This window comes from Ciona robusta, chromosome 3, assembly GCF_009617815.1.
Source record: "Ciona robusta chromosome 3, ASM961781v2".
Classification (NCBI taxonomy): domain Eukaryota; kingdom Metazoa; phylum Chordata; class Ascidiacea; order Phlebobranchia; family Cionidae; genus Ciona; species Ciona robusta.
In genome coordinates, this window is record NC_143237.1 from 2436105 (window position 1) to 2450517 (window position 14413).

Below are 14413 nucleotides of genomic sequence, written 5' to 3' on the forward strand. Positions count from 1 at the left end.
CTACATGTAACCACAGAGTAAAAGGACAGAAACTACTAAAGCGGAGAAGATGAAATGTTAATCCTAGAAAATAAAAAAATGCAAAAATATTTATTTTAGACTTATAATATACCTTGCGAAAACATAATCATGCATGAACAGTTAACTACTTTCACACATACCATCCTCGTCTCCAACAGCAAGTGAAACACCGCCCTCTGGTGTTGAAGATCGATTGACGATGAGTTGACTTCGATCCCAGTGCTCTAATACATTGCTGAGGTCCTTGAGAGAAAGATCAAAGAGCTTGAATCTCTGCTGCATCATCTTCTCCGCATCACTTCGGTCATCTTTAACATCATCAATCGATTCTTTCAGTCCGTCTTCCGAGACCGGACGATTTTTGCCTTTCTTTGTTCTGGTGGGAACGAAATAGTATTTATAATGCTAAGGGAAAAACTGCAATTGTTGGCAATACAGGAGAATAACCATTCACAAATTTTTATATACGCCGTAACTTGTAAGCGGGCTCGAGGTGTATGAAACAGAACACCCGTGTTATAACTACTGTCATTTTCCACCATGAATTAATAAGTCATATTTATTTATTCAATAATATTTATAAATATGGTCTTGATTTTGGAGTAATGGGTCGACCCTGGCTAAACTCATGGGTTAGGTTAAATATCTTTTAAATAACTTTTAAACAACCAACTTTTTTCCATCATCAGCAATTGATTCTGGTCTCTCCGTTGCTCTTGATTCGGGTCGTTTGTCAATGTCATGTAACGACTGCTGCCCGACGATGGCCACGGATGCAACTGTCTTGAGGGGTTGGCCTTTATCTTTAGCTCCACCTGGTGGGCCGGATGGAACACCATCTGCTTGTTTGCCTGTCGAAATGTTTTGATAAATGGTTTTAGTGGAGGTTTTGACAATAGAATTGGATTAATTAAATATATTATAACTAAAATATCTAAACCTGTATATGTTTAAAGTATAAAGCAATATATACTATCTTACCGATAGTTAGGATTAAATGCTATGAAATACATAACTCTGTTACGTATTTCGTGGCACTTGACCCTGACTATTATTGAGTTCTGAGAATTGTTCGAACTTCATAAAAACGAGAACACTGTTAAATTCTCCGAATTCATCTCGGTTATGGCACCAAAAGTTAATAGGTTTAAGGTACATTTAATATACAAACCAGAGACACTTCTTTTTCCAGTTTCTTCTCTCTTACTCTTTCTTCCTTTTTTCTTTGAACTCTCCTCTTCCAACCTTCTCTCCTCCAAAAGTGCTACTCTCTCTCTTTCCAACCTTTCTCTCTCATTTCTCTCTTCTGCCTCTCTGTAAATAAAAAAAAATTAAATTCAAACCAACCCAAAGCAAGATTTTTTTTACATTTTTATCCAATATGTCATCAACACAAAACAAAGTAGAAAATACCTTCGTAGTCTCAACCTCTTTGCTTCGAGTCGTTTTTGATCAATTGCTTCCTTTTCCTCCTCAGGAAGAGCATCATATTCATCTTCATCCATATCTTCCAAGCGATTTCTTCTTTGCTCTTCTTCTGCTTCTGCTGATTTTGCTGCGATGAAGATGTAATGTAAATCATCAATATAAAAAACTTAGGCGCCAAACATGGGGTTGCAAGGTAAGCAGGCCTACTCTTGAATATTCTGCATTGATCAAGGGGCAATACTACCAATTCAGACAATTTTCACAGTAGTGTTTCTAACTATCTATCCCTGCCTTCCCTGCATTTAAAAAAACTGTCGCCTCTGTGTAAAATATTTGCCCAAAGACAGAGATACCCACAATGGTGACAGAATTTCAGCTTTAAAGCCAATTTTATTTTAAAACAAGAACAAAATTGAAGATATCAGTATTGTCATATTGAATACAGGAAGCATACAATTAAAAAAGAAATTATTGAAAAATGAGGTGAAGGTAAAATCACTACACCAAAATAAAAGTAGTCAAAACTAAATATAAACTACACCACACCTGTTTCTTCTGCCTTTGCTCTCTGCCTTGCCCGAACAACATTGTAGTCAAGTTTTTGAGATACAAAGTAGATATGTTTTCTGTTGTTGATAGATTTAAGAAGTGCAAGCGCCGTGGCTTGATGGCTGCCACTAAAGAGTGTCTCGAGCCCATCAAACACCACGCCTTGGTGGCAATCATTTAACTGTCACGGAAAGTTTACTTTACTAAACAACTCTACAGGCACATTAATATCAATACGCCACTAAATTAAAGCATATCTGGAATTAGGTCTACAATATAATGACTTATTTGTTTTGATACTAGGTTCTAATAAGCAGTGTTCTATTTCATGTGGGTGAGGACCTATACTAAGGCATGATATTAGACCTGGGATTTAAACCAGAGTTAGCGCATAACCCTAACACTCAGTGTGTTACAACGCATTAGTGATCACTTGGTTGGAGCAATGTCTGTTAAGCACCTTGTCGAAGAACACATATGCCAATCTTTATCAATATCAAACATTATCAGTATCCAACAAACGGCACCTTTCAGTTACAAAGTAAGTGCCTAACAACTAAGCAATGGTGTAGGTCACAAACCACAAACACTAACCTGTATTCGTTCCGAGATAATCTCAACGAGCAAGTCTTCAGGAAGAACACAACTCACTAATCCTTCCTCTCCAGCTACAGATGCTGAGACACTTAATCTACGAGCAATGGGGGCTACTGGAGGTGGGGGACTGCTTGGTACCTGGTGGGAATGTAAAAAAACATATTTATCTCGTATTCTGTTACTTCTTATACCAGGCAACAATCTTTTTGCGGCCAATCTGGTATAAAAACGTAGTGTATTTCCGAGGTTTTATCAGAAATAAACAAAAAAAACTCACGGAATTATAAAATCGTATCACGGCTCCCATATAGACCGTTGTTAATTGTTTGAAACAAAATCAGGATATTCGGATATTACGTGCAAAAGGTTTCTCGTCTTCCCCCATCCTGCCATATATAATGTATATATTCTACTCACATGAGATCCAGTATGTTCTGAAACAGTTGCAGCTTTTGCACCTGCATTGCTTTGTACTTGCTTGCTCACTACACTTGTTTTCTTGTTAGCAGGGCCAGAAATAACGGAGGTGCCTCCCATCTTGCTATCAGTACCTGTGTAAGGGGGAAAGATTTTGTTGCAGATCCCAACCTTATAAAATGGATGTTGCCTTTTTAGAAAAAATATATATATCTATTATAGTACACTAATCATTGGGATTGGTTTTTGTCCGTTATGTATTTCGTAGCACTTGATTGTGACTGTTATTTCATAACAAGAGTTTTTCAACTTTATGAACACTAGATCAGCATTTTAAAATATTATTTATCTTCTTGAAAACAATATCGAAGACCATGTTATTTAAAAAACAAAGAGAGAGAAATCAACAGCAGAACAACAGTTGTTAAAACACGCTATTTATAAAAGGAGTGTAATAACCAAATTTATCAGTTTTCAATAGGTTTCATATTTCCCCATAAACATTATATACAAACCTGCAATAGAATGTCCAGCTCCTGTATGAGCGGTTACAGCCTCCACACTGAGACCACCCGGCATATTTGTTCCATCTGCTTCCTCCTCTCTCAACCCACGTGCGGTGTTTGCACATAATTCACGGGCACGAAGTCCAGCCTGAGTTGAACGTTAAGTAAAGTATAAGTAGAACATTATGGTAAAAGTAATGGATATAAACATCTAATGATTTTCAGGTTTAATTGTTATGAAATAAGGAGTGGTCATAATTCTAGTCAACCGAATTGTATTTAGTTTGATATATATTCAGTATAAAATGGAATTACCAATCTCTTAAACTGCCATTAACATTCCGTGTAAAAATTTATTATAAAAATATATATTTCGCCCAAAATTCGAATTATTATTCTTTTACTCAAATAGATTCTTAATTTTTTATTCTAAACAGGTATTTCTTTACACGGTGATTAATAATGAATTATTCAACTAATGTGACATTAAAAATCACATATTTAAATAACTTGCCATATGTATACATAATATACATTCTGTAATATTATAATCTGTAATAGGACAACTGTGTTTTAAACTTTCCATTACACATAACCTTTAGGAATATTTGTTATTACGTTTTTATCTCAAGCCTTTACTTTCAAATTATCTCAACTGCTCTACTACCTCAAGATAAAAAACTAAACTGTTTTTTATATTCATTTTAAAATGCTAAACCTGCTGCACAAGCTTATTACACTGTCTAAATATTTCCCAACTTTTTAATACCTTTGATTGTTTAACTGCAGTCTTAATAAGTGATTCTCTAGCTCCAAACTGTTTTGAAGAAGTTGATTCAATTCTTCGGCAGCTTTCGATAAAAGCTTTGGCTGTCATTGCTGCCTGTAGATTTCTAACTGTTTAATTACTGTGCAACACTGCTCAGCACAAATACAATAAAACCTCAACTATAAAACAGAAAGTAAATCAGTACAGAATAAGCGTAAAAAAAACTTCTGGAAAATGTCTGTTTTGTAATAAAAGACTGACGTCTCGTCCACCATACGACAAGACATTATTACGGTTTGTCGTTAAGTGTTTTGTCCAAGGACACATAGTACAGAATACAGAATCCATTATTCTAATCTTACCTGTGAAGTTCCACTTGATATAGCTTCCATGATAATCCCATCAATTGTAAGACGTGCTGCTCCATATGTTTTAGCAAGAAGCACAGATGTGTTTGTTTTACCTACAACAGTAATAAAGCATTAATAACAGACCAATCAAAACTACAATCCGCATGTGTTACTGTTGTAAATTATAACACAGATACAAGAGTAATTTTAACACTTCTTAATTTATATCTTTAAAAATTATTTATATTGTCTATCCTTAACATTTTAAGACTTCTATATTTGTTACTAGCAAGTACTTGAAAAACAAAGTAAATTCTGTTTTCGATGTTTGTACTTTGTATTCTGGCTCAGTGGCTCAGTGGCTTTGCCTGGTGAACTTTTTGCAAATATTTTGAAAAAAAGCAAAAACTATCAAATATGGAAACACGCTGAAAACAGCTATTGGTCTGCGCACCCTAGTTTGGGAACCGCTGATCTAAGGTCTCATAGTGTAAGGTGCTATAAGACCTGACACGTGAATGGAAGAAGACAGTATATGAGATTATAGAAAAGGCATTTATCAATCCATATGCTGACCTGATGTGGGGGGTCCATGTACAATAACAGCGATACCACGCCTGTTACGAGCTGCACGACCTTCAGGTGAAAGGTCAATACCAAGATGGCGAGCAATGGCAGCCGACACCGGGGTTATTTCAAGGTCACCAACCCCAACCATACTTCCTACAGAAAACAATATTTTTTTTAATTGTGGCCAGGAGCGTTTTTCCGTTTTTGTTTTTTTTATATATTTTATTTCTGTTTTAATGTATTAGCACAAGACCAAAAATAGAACATAAGGTTACATATTTAATCATAAACATAATTATATAGTACCTTTATTTGTCACAAAGATTGAAGTAGCAATGAATAAAACATATTTAAAACTAAAAGACAGTATATATTGACAACAACAGTTATTAAAACATGCTTACAGTTAAAAACCTATTTATACTTAATTAAAAGAAAAAAATATACACCATCCTCCACAAACCTTTCTCTGTGTCCACATCTTTGGTGCCATCTTCCTCATCCCATTTCTTCTGACTTGAACGAGGAGAATCCATTTCATCCTGTGGTTGGGTTTAACAATGTTTTTTAGTATTTATACAAAGTTGAACTGATGTCCTTTTTGGGTAAAATAATATTTTAACCATACTCTTAATTGTACAATTGCACATTGTTCTAAACAGTAGCTAATTAGTGATAAATTCAGTAAATCTAGCTCTGATCTAGACAAAAAAATATATTTTGCATACCATACATTCCTTCCATTCTCATTAATAACAGAGTAATTAAGCATTTTGGGCAAAACCGTTTGTTAGCATTTCCAAGTGCATTTTACTTTATGTCAACAAACCTGGGTCTCTTCCTTAATTATTGCTGACTCATCAGCTGGAACACCAACACTAGATGGTGCTACATCAACATCTGCTGTGTCATCTTCAGTTTCATCGCCTGTGAAAGAAAAAACTTTTACATTTACAAAATTATTGCACAGTGTCAATTTTTTTTATTTGATGATTTATTTGCTGCGGATTTGTTATTGTAAGCTAGAGTAAATTAAAATTATTCCAAACTGTGCAAAAATAAATACAATGTGAAAGATAACTATAAGTGGTACATGAACTATAGTTTAAAAAACGCTGCTAGATAACAGTTATGTGTGTGGCAACATATATAAAGGGTCTGAGTATTAACACACATATGCGATACAACAAAGTGGGCAAAAAACTACCCTGGAAATGTCACTAAATTAATGAATAAACACTAGGATCCAATAAGTTAGTTTTAGCACGAAATGGAAATACAAGTCCAACTATTCTAGCCAACCCTGCATTTTTAAAAGTTTGGCATTATTAACTGTTTGGTGTTGGCACAAAACATAAACTAACCTTCCGTTTTTGAAACCTCTGTTTCTGATTTGATTTTTGCTGCTTCAATTTTCTCCTCTTGCTCCTGGTAGAAACCGAGAAGTTCTGGAGGTAAATCCTCCCCGCATCTTCTTGGAGGAAGAAGAAGATTGCTGTGTTCATCGTATCCCTTCATCATACGTAGGATCTGGAAAAGGGGTTTATATTTGTTTAGTATTATGTGCAAAATAATTAATATAGTAGCTTTTGCAGCATAAGGATAAGATAAGAAGATGGTTTTGTTAAAAAAATATTTTGTGCTTTCTCTATCAAAATTTGTACTAAGCTATGTTACTGGGATCATGGCATAGTGGTTGAAGCCACATAAACAGTAGTTACAAGGTTCAAGACTGAACGCTGCTAACTTAGTGGGGGCATGTGTGTCTTACGTCAAGTCACATAACGGTCATGGCTTCAAAATATTAATCAACAATGGGTTATCCAAATCATTAGCCGTACAGAATGATAAAAAGTCACATACCCAATACCCAAATAAAAAGTATTCCTATTCAAAAAATGCAAATGTCGTAAGTTGTAAGCAGACACAGGTGCACACAGCATATTAGCCCCTCATAACTTGTTCAACACACTATTTTACTTATATACCTACTAAAGTATAATAAGAACTGTTATTCAAAACAAGTGTACCATAGCCTGACAGCAACAGTATATATATATATATATATATATATATATATATAGTATATATATATATATATATGGTATAATAAGTTAAAATGTAATTTATTTTGTTTTACTTTTTCCTCATGTAAGTATTGCTTGTCAAAGTCGAGTGAATAAAGTTCAACTGAAAACGGGGTTGGATTTCGAACCACCACGTCTACTTCATCACCCACACCATGGGGTAATATGGGGCCAAACTCAACAAGGTTGGGTTCAAAGTCAAGCTGGGGTTCGAGCCCCGAACCTCGGACACTGATGGAGACCCGAGAAGTCCCCTGGGTGATGTGGATGAGCAATCTTTGAGAGTAGTGCCGCTAAGAAATGGAAAAATTTAAATAAACACAAAAATATTAACATATTTTAAGTACAACTTGTGTTTGTCTCATCAATATGGGGGTAAGAATACAAGAATCAAACAAAAAAAAAAACAGTAAAATGACATTTTTTTATAAAACACTAAAAGTTAAATAGAAAACAAACAGAACTTGAATATAACACCCAAATAGTAAAAGGGCCGGAAATATGACATGACTTTGCATAAGAAAGGTTTTCTTTATTAAAAATTATGTAAACATTACATAATAAAAAAATGATGAGTGCTTGGGTCTAATTTAAATTTAATGAAGAAATATTTGAATTAACCTCTTCTGTTGGCATGAACTTGATCTGGACATTCATTCTTTGACCAGGTGCAAGAAACCCATGGGACGGCATCATTTCGAAGTGGTTTGGTTTTGGTTTGTTTTCCTTACGTAGTTTACGTCTCAAATGCATTGGAACATGCTTGTCAATCTAAAAAGATTTATAGCTAAATTTAAATGGTTTTAGAAAAAATACTTTGTATATTTGATTCAAAGGCAACTAAAATACACATTCTGTTAAACTGGATTCCCAATCAATTTTTATGTGAGTAACACGTTTTTGCCACTTTGTTTACTTTAGAGAGAGATTATTATTAAATAAATATTAATCATTAGTTGACAAATAATAGTAATCTAGACACATTAAACAGTTTACATGAAAAAACTAGTAATAAACAGTAATACTATTCTCTTGCTATTGCTACTTTAAATTAATACCCAGGGTGCTAGAACCAATTTATGACAACTAGGTTTGAGCAATGTTTGTCAATTGTCTTGTCCAAGAACACAAAAACCAATCCTTATCAATATCAAACATCAAACCCAGCATTTTTTGGTTTTGATACAACCGGCCAACCACAGGACCTTAAACTTACAAAATGTTCTGAGTTATTTCTTACATTGTCCCTTCTGTCTGAGTTGATTGATGTCCATTCACATCTCACATGTTGCTCGTTATGTAGTTGCACAGTAACGACTTTACATTGGCCACATTGAACATCTTCAAAATCCACAACATCGTTGCTAACAGAGAGATCAGGCACAGCAACATGAGCTCGTAGCCGCATGCATATTTGTGGACCACCAAGTATCTGTTATAAAAAAGAACATTAAAGAGTTCATTTTTTAGATTTTCATCTGCTCAAGTCATGTTGTTTAAAACCAGTCACATTTTTAAAAAATCTTTAAATTTTCAGGGACATTCGAAAGTACGGTCCATCAAACAAGTATTTCAAAAAAAAAATGCTTATAAATTTAATTTAACACAATGCTTACATAAACAAAACAACAGTTGTTAAAACACGCTATGAATAAAAAGTGAGCTTACATTGACAGGTATCACAGCTTCGATTGGTCCAATTCCAATATTGGCTCCTCTTGGGTCAAAGGTCACTTTAAAATCAACTGTTTCATGATCTGGAGCTCCAGGAAGTTGTTTCACACGATCCAACTCAACACTGAAGCCTGTTAAAGTAAATTAGTGGTTGTATTTACAATATGACATAATGGCTTAATAATGATATTTGAAGAAAGTTACTTATTTATCCCGAGAAAATTTGTTTTCAGTGCAGCAGCTCAAGGGTCAGATGCTTGCACCATAACCAAAGAATATTGGATTTCAATGCTTGATACCGATACACATTAAAACCCCTATGAGTTACCACATATTTGGCCTATCAAGAAATTGTATTTTGGACAGAAAATTTAAACATCCATTAGCGATCACTAGTTTAGAGAAATTTCTGTTTGTTTTGTCTAATGATACAAAATACAGTACTCACTGAAAAAAATATAATTCATTTGGCACCCTGCCATTTAAACAAAGTAAACCATTTTTCAGTGTTTACCAAGCTAACCAATTTTTTTAGTGTTTACCAAGCTAACCATTTTTTTAGTGTTTACCACGTGACCTATCTTTTAGTGTTGCATACATAAAACAAACCTGAATGGGAAACACTGCTTCGATCAGCAGAGAACGAGATTGGGAAATGTGAAGTGTTGGTTGCCCTGACGATGTGTGACCTCACATTACCAAGGACAACGTATCCAAAATCAAGTAAATAATCGGTCAGACGTACTCTGTAAATTTTATTTGTTTACCATACTTGATTAAATGTGAATGAATAAATGAATCTTATCTATGGTGCGTGGCAATGACAGTTATTATAACATGGGTGTTCTGTTTTATACACCTCCTTCCCACTTACTAGTTGCCACATAAGTAACTTTGTGGGAAATTTGTTTGAAAGGATTTTTTATTTTTAAAGCCTAACATTTCCTTTGGACTATAAGGTGATTATTTAAGTGTCTAGCTTTAAAATATAACAGTTTTTATTAAAAGCAGCATTGTCAAGACATCGTATATTTAAATCTATGTTAGTATGTCTATGTTTTTCGCTATGATATCAATATTTCAATTATACTTGGTAACAACATTAGTATATTACACTTGAGCTATGAACATTTTTAACCACAATCTAACCTTGGAAATTTCTTTTTCTTTTTGCTTTTTCCGCCACTGGATGGATCAGGGACGCTTCCTGGAGCGAGGAAATGTTGGTTCTCGGATGCAAACTCACGGAGGAGGAGTCGTTCAACCTCCATGTGGATATCAAGATCAGATGGAAGATCCTGGGATCAGTTTAAGTCATACGCTGCTTTTGGGCTAGAGAGTTACGGCTGACGGCTAAGCTTGTCTATTATCCAAATACTGCGTCCAATCACCAGTTTTTATTAGTTTTCTGGTGACTAGACACAGTATTTGATTAAAAGGCATGCTTAGCCCTAACTCATTGGCCCAATATGTAAGCTTGCCAAGGGGTAATTAGCTAATAGAGACTTACAGAAAATCAACTGTTAGGGAAAAATAATATTATAACAGAATTTATAATAGTAAATTTATATGTATGATGCCATAATCAGTTTCCATCATATATTTGTAACAGCAAAAAAAGTTATACTTTATAAAATGAACTAACATTTTTACATTGGAATATGGTTTAAACTAGAATCTAAACTCACAAACTCAATATTTAATTTCAAATCACCTCAGTTGAATTGAACTGGTTATTTTGATCGAACTCGTTTTCTTTCGCTATCTTTCTTGGTGTAGATAATCTGCTCTGTAGCGACCCTGGTGGTTGTTTGTTTGTCTCGTGTTCGAGATTTTCCTTGGCTTCTTTGACCAATGAAGCGTAACGCTCGTCTTCGGGAATAAATCGGGGCAAGTCAAGGGCGAGACGGGGGAAAACTCCTTCACCAAGAACATTAATTATGGCGGGCTCAAAGTGAGCAACTTGAATCTGAGTGAAAATATTTTGAAATTATTTGATGAAAATAATGTTGTAATGTTCCATTTTAATGTGGATGAGAGCTTACAACAAGGTACACCATGAGACTTGAGATTTAGGCCAGAATTGGCTCAATACCTCACACCCAGGGTGCTACACCCCACTGGCTTCAAGCAATGTCTATATATAGTTCTATTCACATTTTAAAAAACATGTTATATAAATATTCACCTCAAATGACTTGTGAAACTGCTCTGGAATCCCTGGTAAGTAAAGCACCTGCAGTGTTGTATCACTGAATGCAGGAACATGACCAGAGGATGGTTTAAGCACTGGAACCCCTGGGGATGGACCTGATCTACCAAGTCCAGCCAAGCCAACAAAGTTAAAACCAACTCTTCCTGTGTTTTCCAATCTCAGTTCCCCAACTGCAACTTGGTCAAACATCTGTTGAAAAGGAAACAGTTTTATGGTAAATATCCTAAAAGTGTTTGGTTTGATAAGCTTCAGTCTGATTTTTCAGCTAAAATTTTGTCTTTACTATAATTTTTCTGGTGTAATTTTTCGGTATTATTTTTCAGGTATAGCTTAGTGTTTAGTATAATTTTTCGATTAATTTAATATCCAGGAAAATGTATAAAGACCAATAAGGTATATCAGAGTTTAATGAACAGAAGGTTTAGCACATTTAAAAGAGTTAAAAATGTGTGGTAATTTTATTTACTTACTGTCCCTAAAACTATAAACCAAATGTTGTAACAAGGTGTATAATATAAGAATATTTTATTTGCTATTTGAGTAACTTTTAGTGTGCTCATGGTGTGTGAAGTCTACAACCATGCCATCTGAATAAAATTAGAATAAGCATCATATAAAACTTTCCTTTATATATTTGCATGTTTAACACAAATACATTGTAAATTTTAGAGTAAAACTTCAAGGTTTTGCAACTTACAGTTTTCCCAAAGTCAACATCTGCTCGGTCGAATTTATATTCAATAAGTGAAGCTTCCCCTTCAAGTTTCACGTCATATTTTGGACCTCCCTGCACCTCACATACAGCTCTGTGGTTGATTCATAAACATATGACAAAGAAACTTTTTTGGTATTTTACAATTTTACAATTAACATATTATATGACAAAATGCTAATTTAATATTTTACAACTCAATCTTGAATTGAATTAATAGACCAACCCCTTACTTATATCAGATATAACAAAAAATACTTAATTGATATTTTACAATTTTATCTATAATTAAATTAACATTAGGGTAATGGAGCAACTTTAGCATACATCTTGGATCCATTGGCATGCCTCACCATTAGACCATACTCTTATAATTTGTTCCAAAACATTACAAACCTTGCATTACAACTAACATCAGCATGTCCATAATAGGTGAATGTAACACGCTGTGTTTCACCAGGTTCAAGTGTTCCATATAATGGAAGGATATCAAACACCTGGAATATGACTTTAATGAATAAGCTGGAACGCATTTTTTGGTGAGTTTTAATACAAACTTAACATCACATATATTGGCCACAATTGTTATCATTGTCATACCATGTTTCAATGTTTTTAACAATTAACAACGCTTTTACATTCTATGAATACTACGTTTACTCCAAATAAGACGATATAAAAGAAACAAAAATGAAACAGCTAACCCCAACCTACTATATATTACTTTAAAAACAGAAACTATCTTGCTCTAACCTACTATAACATTCTATTGAAAACTTAAACCCCCTTTCCCCAACGTACTATAGAACCACTTCAAAAACATAAACAATCTTACCCCAACCTACTATAATGTTTTCCCACATAAACATTATTTTATAAACCTCCCACCTCTTCCACTCCATTAGGAACATGACTTGCACCGGGTTGTAACCATGGTAACAATGGAAGATCAGCTGCTCTTGTATTGAAGGGATGCGAGGGTTGACTCCTTGAGGATATCCTGCTCGCTGTTCTTCTTCTTTCTTCTTCCAGAGCTTGCTGGATGACCTCATCATGCTGTGCAAGCTCCTCCTTGCTCCACTCCGTGCTCGGAGGAAGATCAATATTCTCCTCCTAAGATCAACATGATGAAGTTCATGTTAAATTTTGGATGGTAAATTTAGTTAATATTATTCTATATAGGAAAAGTCAAAAAAGCCAAATTTAAGAATGCAGGGCAGGCAGTGATAGTAAGACGCATTCTTGGAAATCTAACTTATTGGTTAATAGTTTTCCTGATTACTACAGTATAGAATTTTTTTCAAATAGTCTGCAAACCCTGCTACCACAAGTTAATTATGTTGTAATTATATAAGTTCAGTATATTACCCTTTTAGCGTTTTAGAAATTTAGAACAGGTCCGCTGTGACTGACTGTGGTTCAGTATTTTATTAAACTTGGTTTTACTTGGGTTTAAACATCCACAGTAGCAAGTATCAAAAGATTCAGATGTTTTAAAAATTGTTTAAATACATCATAACATTTTTATGTTGTTTCTGGCTGAAACTGAAAATTTTAATAAAACATCATATTTCCCATAAGTAAATTTAAAAAAAATTCCCATACCAAATGTCACTTATAAAATAAACTTTAATTCTTAAAACACATACAAACCATATGATTAAATTTACCTGACTTGCATCATGATCAGCACTCTCTCCCACTTTTATCTCACTCTCCTCATTTTCCCCATTTTTATTCTCTTCAATGCTCTTGCTCAATGCTGGCTCCTCATGACCAGTAGTGAGGGAAGTGGGTAGCTTTTCCACAGATGACTTGACACCAGACACACCATCATGTTCAACAATTGGTTCATCCAAAGCAACAACTTCAGGCAAAGGTTCCTCAATCTTAACTTGAGGTTCAGGTTCAGCAGGTTTCGCTATTTCTCCAATGTATCTAATAGAAAAGCTCAGGATATGAAAAAACAATTGGGAAATTAGAAGCAGAGCCAGTGCCGTGGCACAGTGGTTCGCATGTCTACTTTTAGGCCAGGGATTATGAGTGTGATGTTTAGCGCTACTACCAATAGTGGCAGTGGGTCCTTGGGGCTTAGGCAGTACATTTAACATCAATGTCCAGGGACCAGCTTTAATCATAGTATCAGGTAATGTTATAAAAATTTAAAAACTACCAGAACTTGTTTGCATTTTTTTACATTATAAATATGTTACAAAGTATTTAAAATAAAAAAAATCCATTAATATTATAATGAACACCCACCGTATATTTTGCTCTCCCTCAGTGACAACAAAGGACCATCTGTAAGCCACGGGTAGCGGGCTTGTGTTTGTTATATCTACATATCTTGCTACTTCAGTGTCATTCAATATACATCCAAAGTCAATGGTTGATTTATCAAAATCAAGGTTGGGGAAATTCACCTGGAAAGTTGATGTTGTGTTTAGGCGATTTTAAAGTAACCGAAGGACACCGGGTTCAATGCCCAACCCAGTGGTCCCAAATAGGTCGTAGCACC

The 14413-nt window shown here is 34.6% G+C and overlaps 1 protein-coding gene across 1 annotated transcript in view; it reads right to left on the bottom strand.

The window, feature by feature from the left end:
- Nucleotides 1-14413, bottom strand: part of LOC149737639 (axonemal central pair apparatus protein HYDIN-like) — a 50922-nt gene that overhangs the window by 24279 nt on the left and 12230 nt on the right. Inside the window, exons 22-47 of the mRNA XM_089873532.1 lie at nucleotides 14158-14318; nucleotides 13566-13833; nucleotides 12784-13008; nucleotides 12292-12392; nucleotides 11881-11989; nucleotides 11157-11372; nucleotides 10683-10937; nucleotides 10118-10266; nucleotides 9578-9714; nucleotides 8963-9099; nucleotides 8535-8726; nucleotides 7916-8065; nucleotides 7348-7587; nucleotides 6572-6737; nucleotides 6037-6134; nucleotides 5671-5749; nucleotides 5214-5360; nucleotides 4650-4750; nucleotides 3528-3666; nucleotides 3013-3146; nucleotides 2593-2733; nucleotides 1996-2179; nucleotides 1435-1576; nucleotides 1193-1335; nucleotides 695-872; nucleotides 162-397 (exon numbers count right to left, since the gene is read on the bottom strand). Coding sequence (XP_089729658.1) covers nucleotides 162-397; nucleotides 695-872; nucleotides 1193-1335; nucleotides 1435-1576; nucleotides 1996-2179; nucleotides 2593-2733; nucleotides 3013-3146; nucleotides 3528-3666; nucleotides 4650-4750; nucleotides 5214-5360; nucleotides 5671-5749; nucleotides 6037-6134; nucleotides 6572-6737; nucleotides 7348-7587; nucleotides 7916-8065; nucleotides 8535-8726; nucleotides 8963-9099; nucleotides 9578-9714; nucleotides 10118-10266; nucleotides 10683-10937; nucleotides 11157-11372; nucleotides 11881-11989; nucleotides 12292-12392; nucleotides 12784-13008; nucleotides 13566-13833; nucleotides 14158-14318 — 4228 coding nt within the window. The remainder of the gene's footprint in view (nucleotides 1-161; nucleotides 398-694; nucleotides 873-1192; nucleotides 1336-1434; nucleotides 1577-1995; nucleotides 2180-2592; nucleotides 2734-3012; nucleotides 3147-3527; nucleotides 3667-4649; nucleotides 4751-5213; nucleotides 5361-5670; nucleotides 5750-6036; nucleotides 6135-6571; nucleotides 6738-7347; nucleotides 7588-7915; nucleotides 8066-8534; nucleotides 8727-8962; nucleotides 9100-9577; nucleotides 9715-10117; nucleotides 10267-10682; nucleotides 10938-11156; nucleotides 11373-11880; nucleotides 11990-12291; nucleotides 12393-12783; nucleotides 13009-13565; nucleotides 13834-14157; nucleotides 14319-14413) is intronic.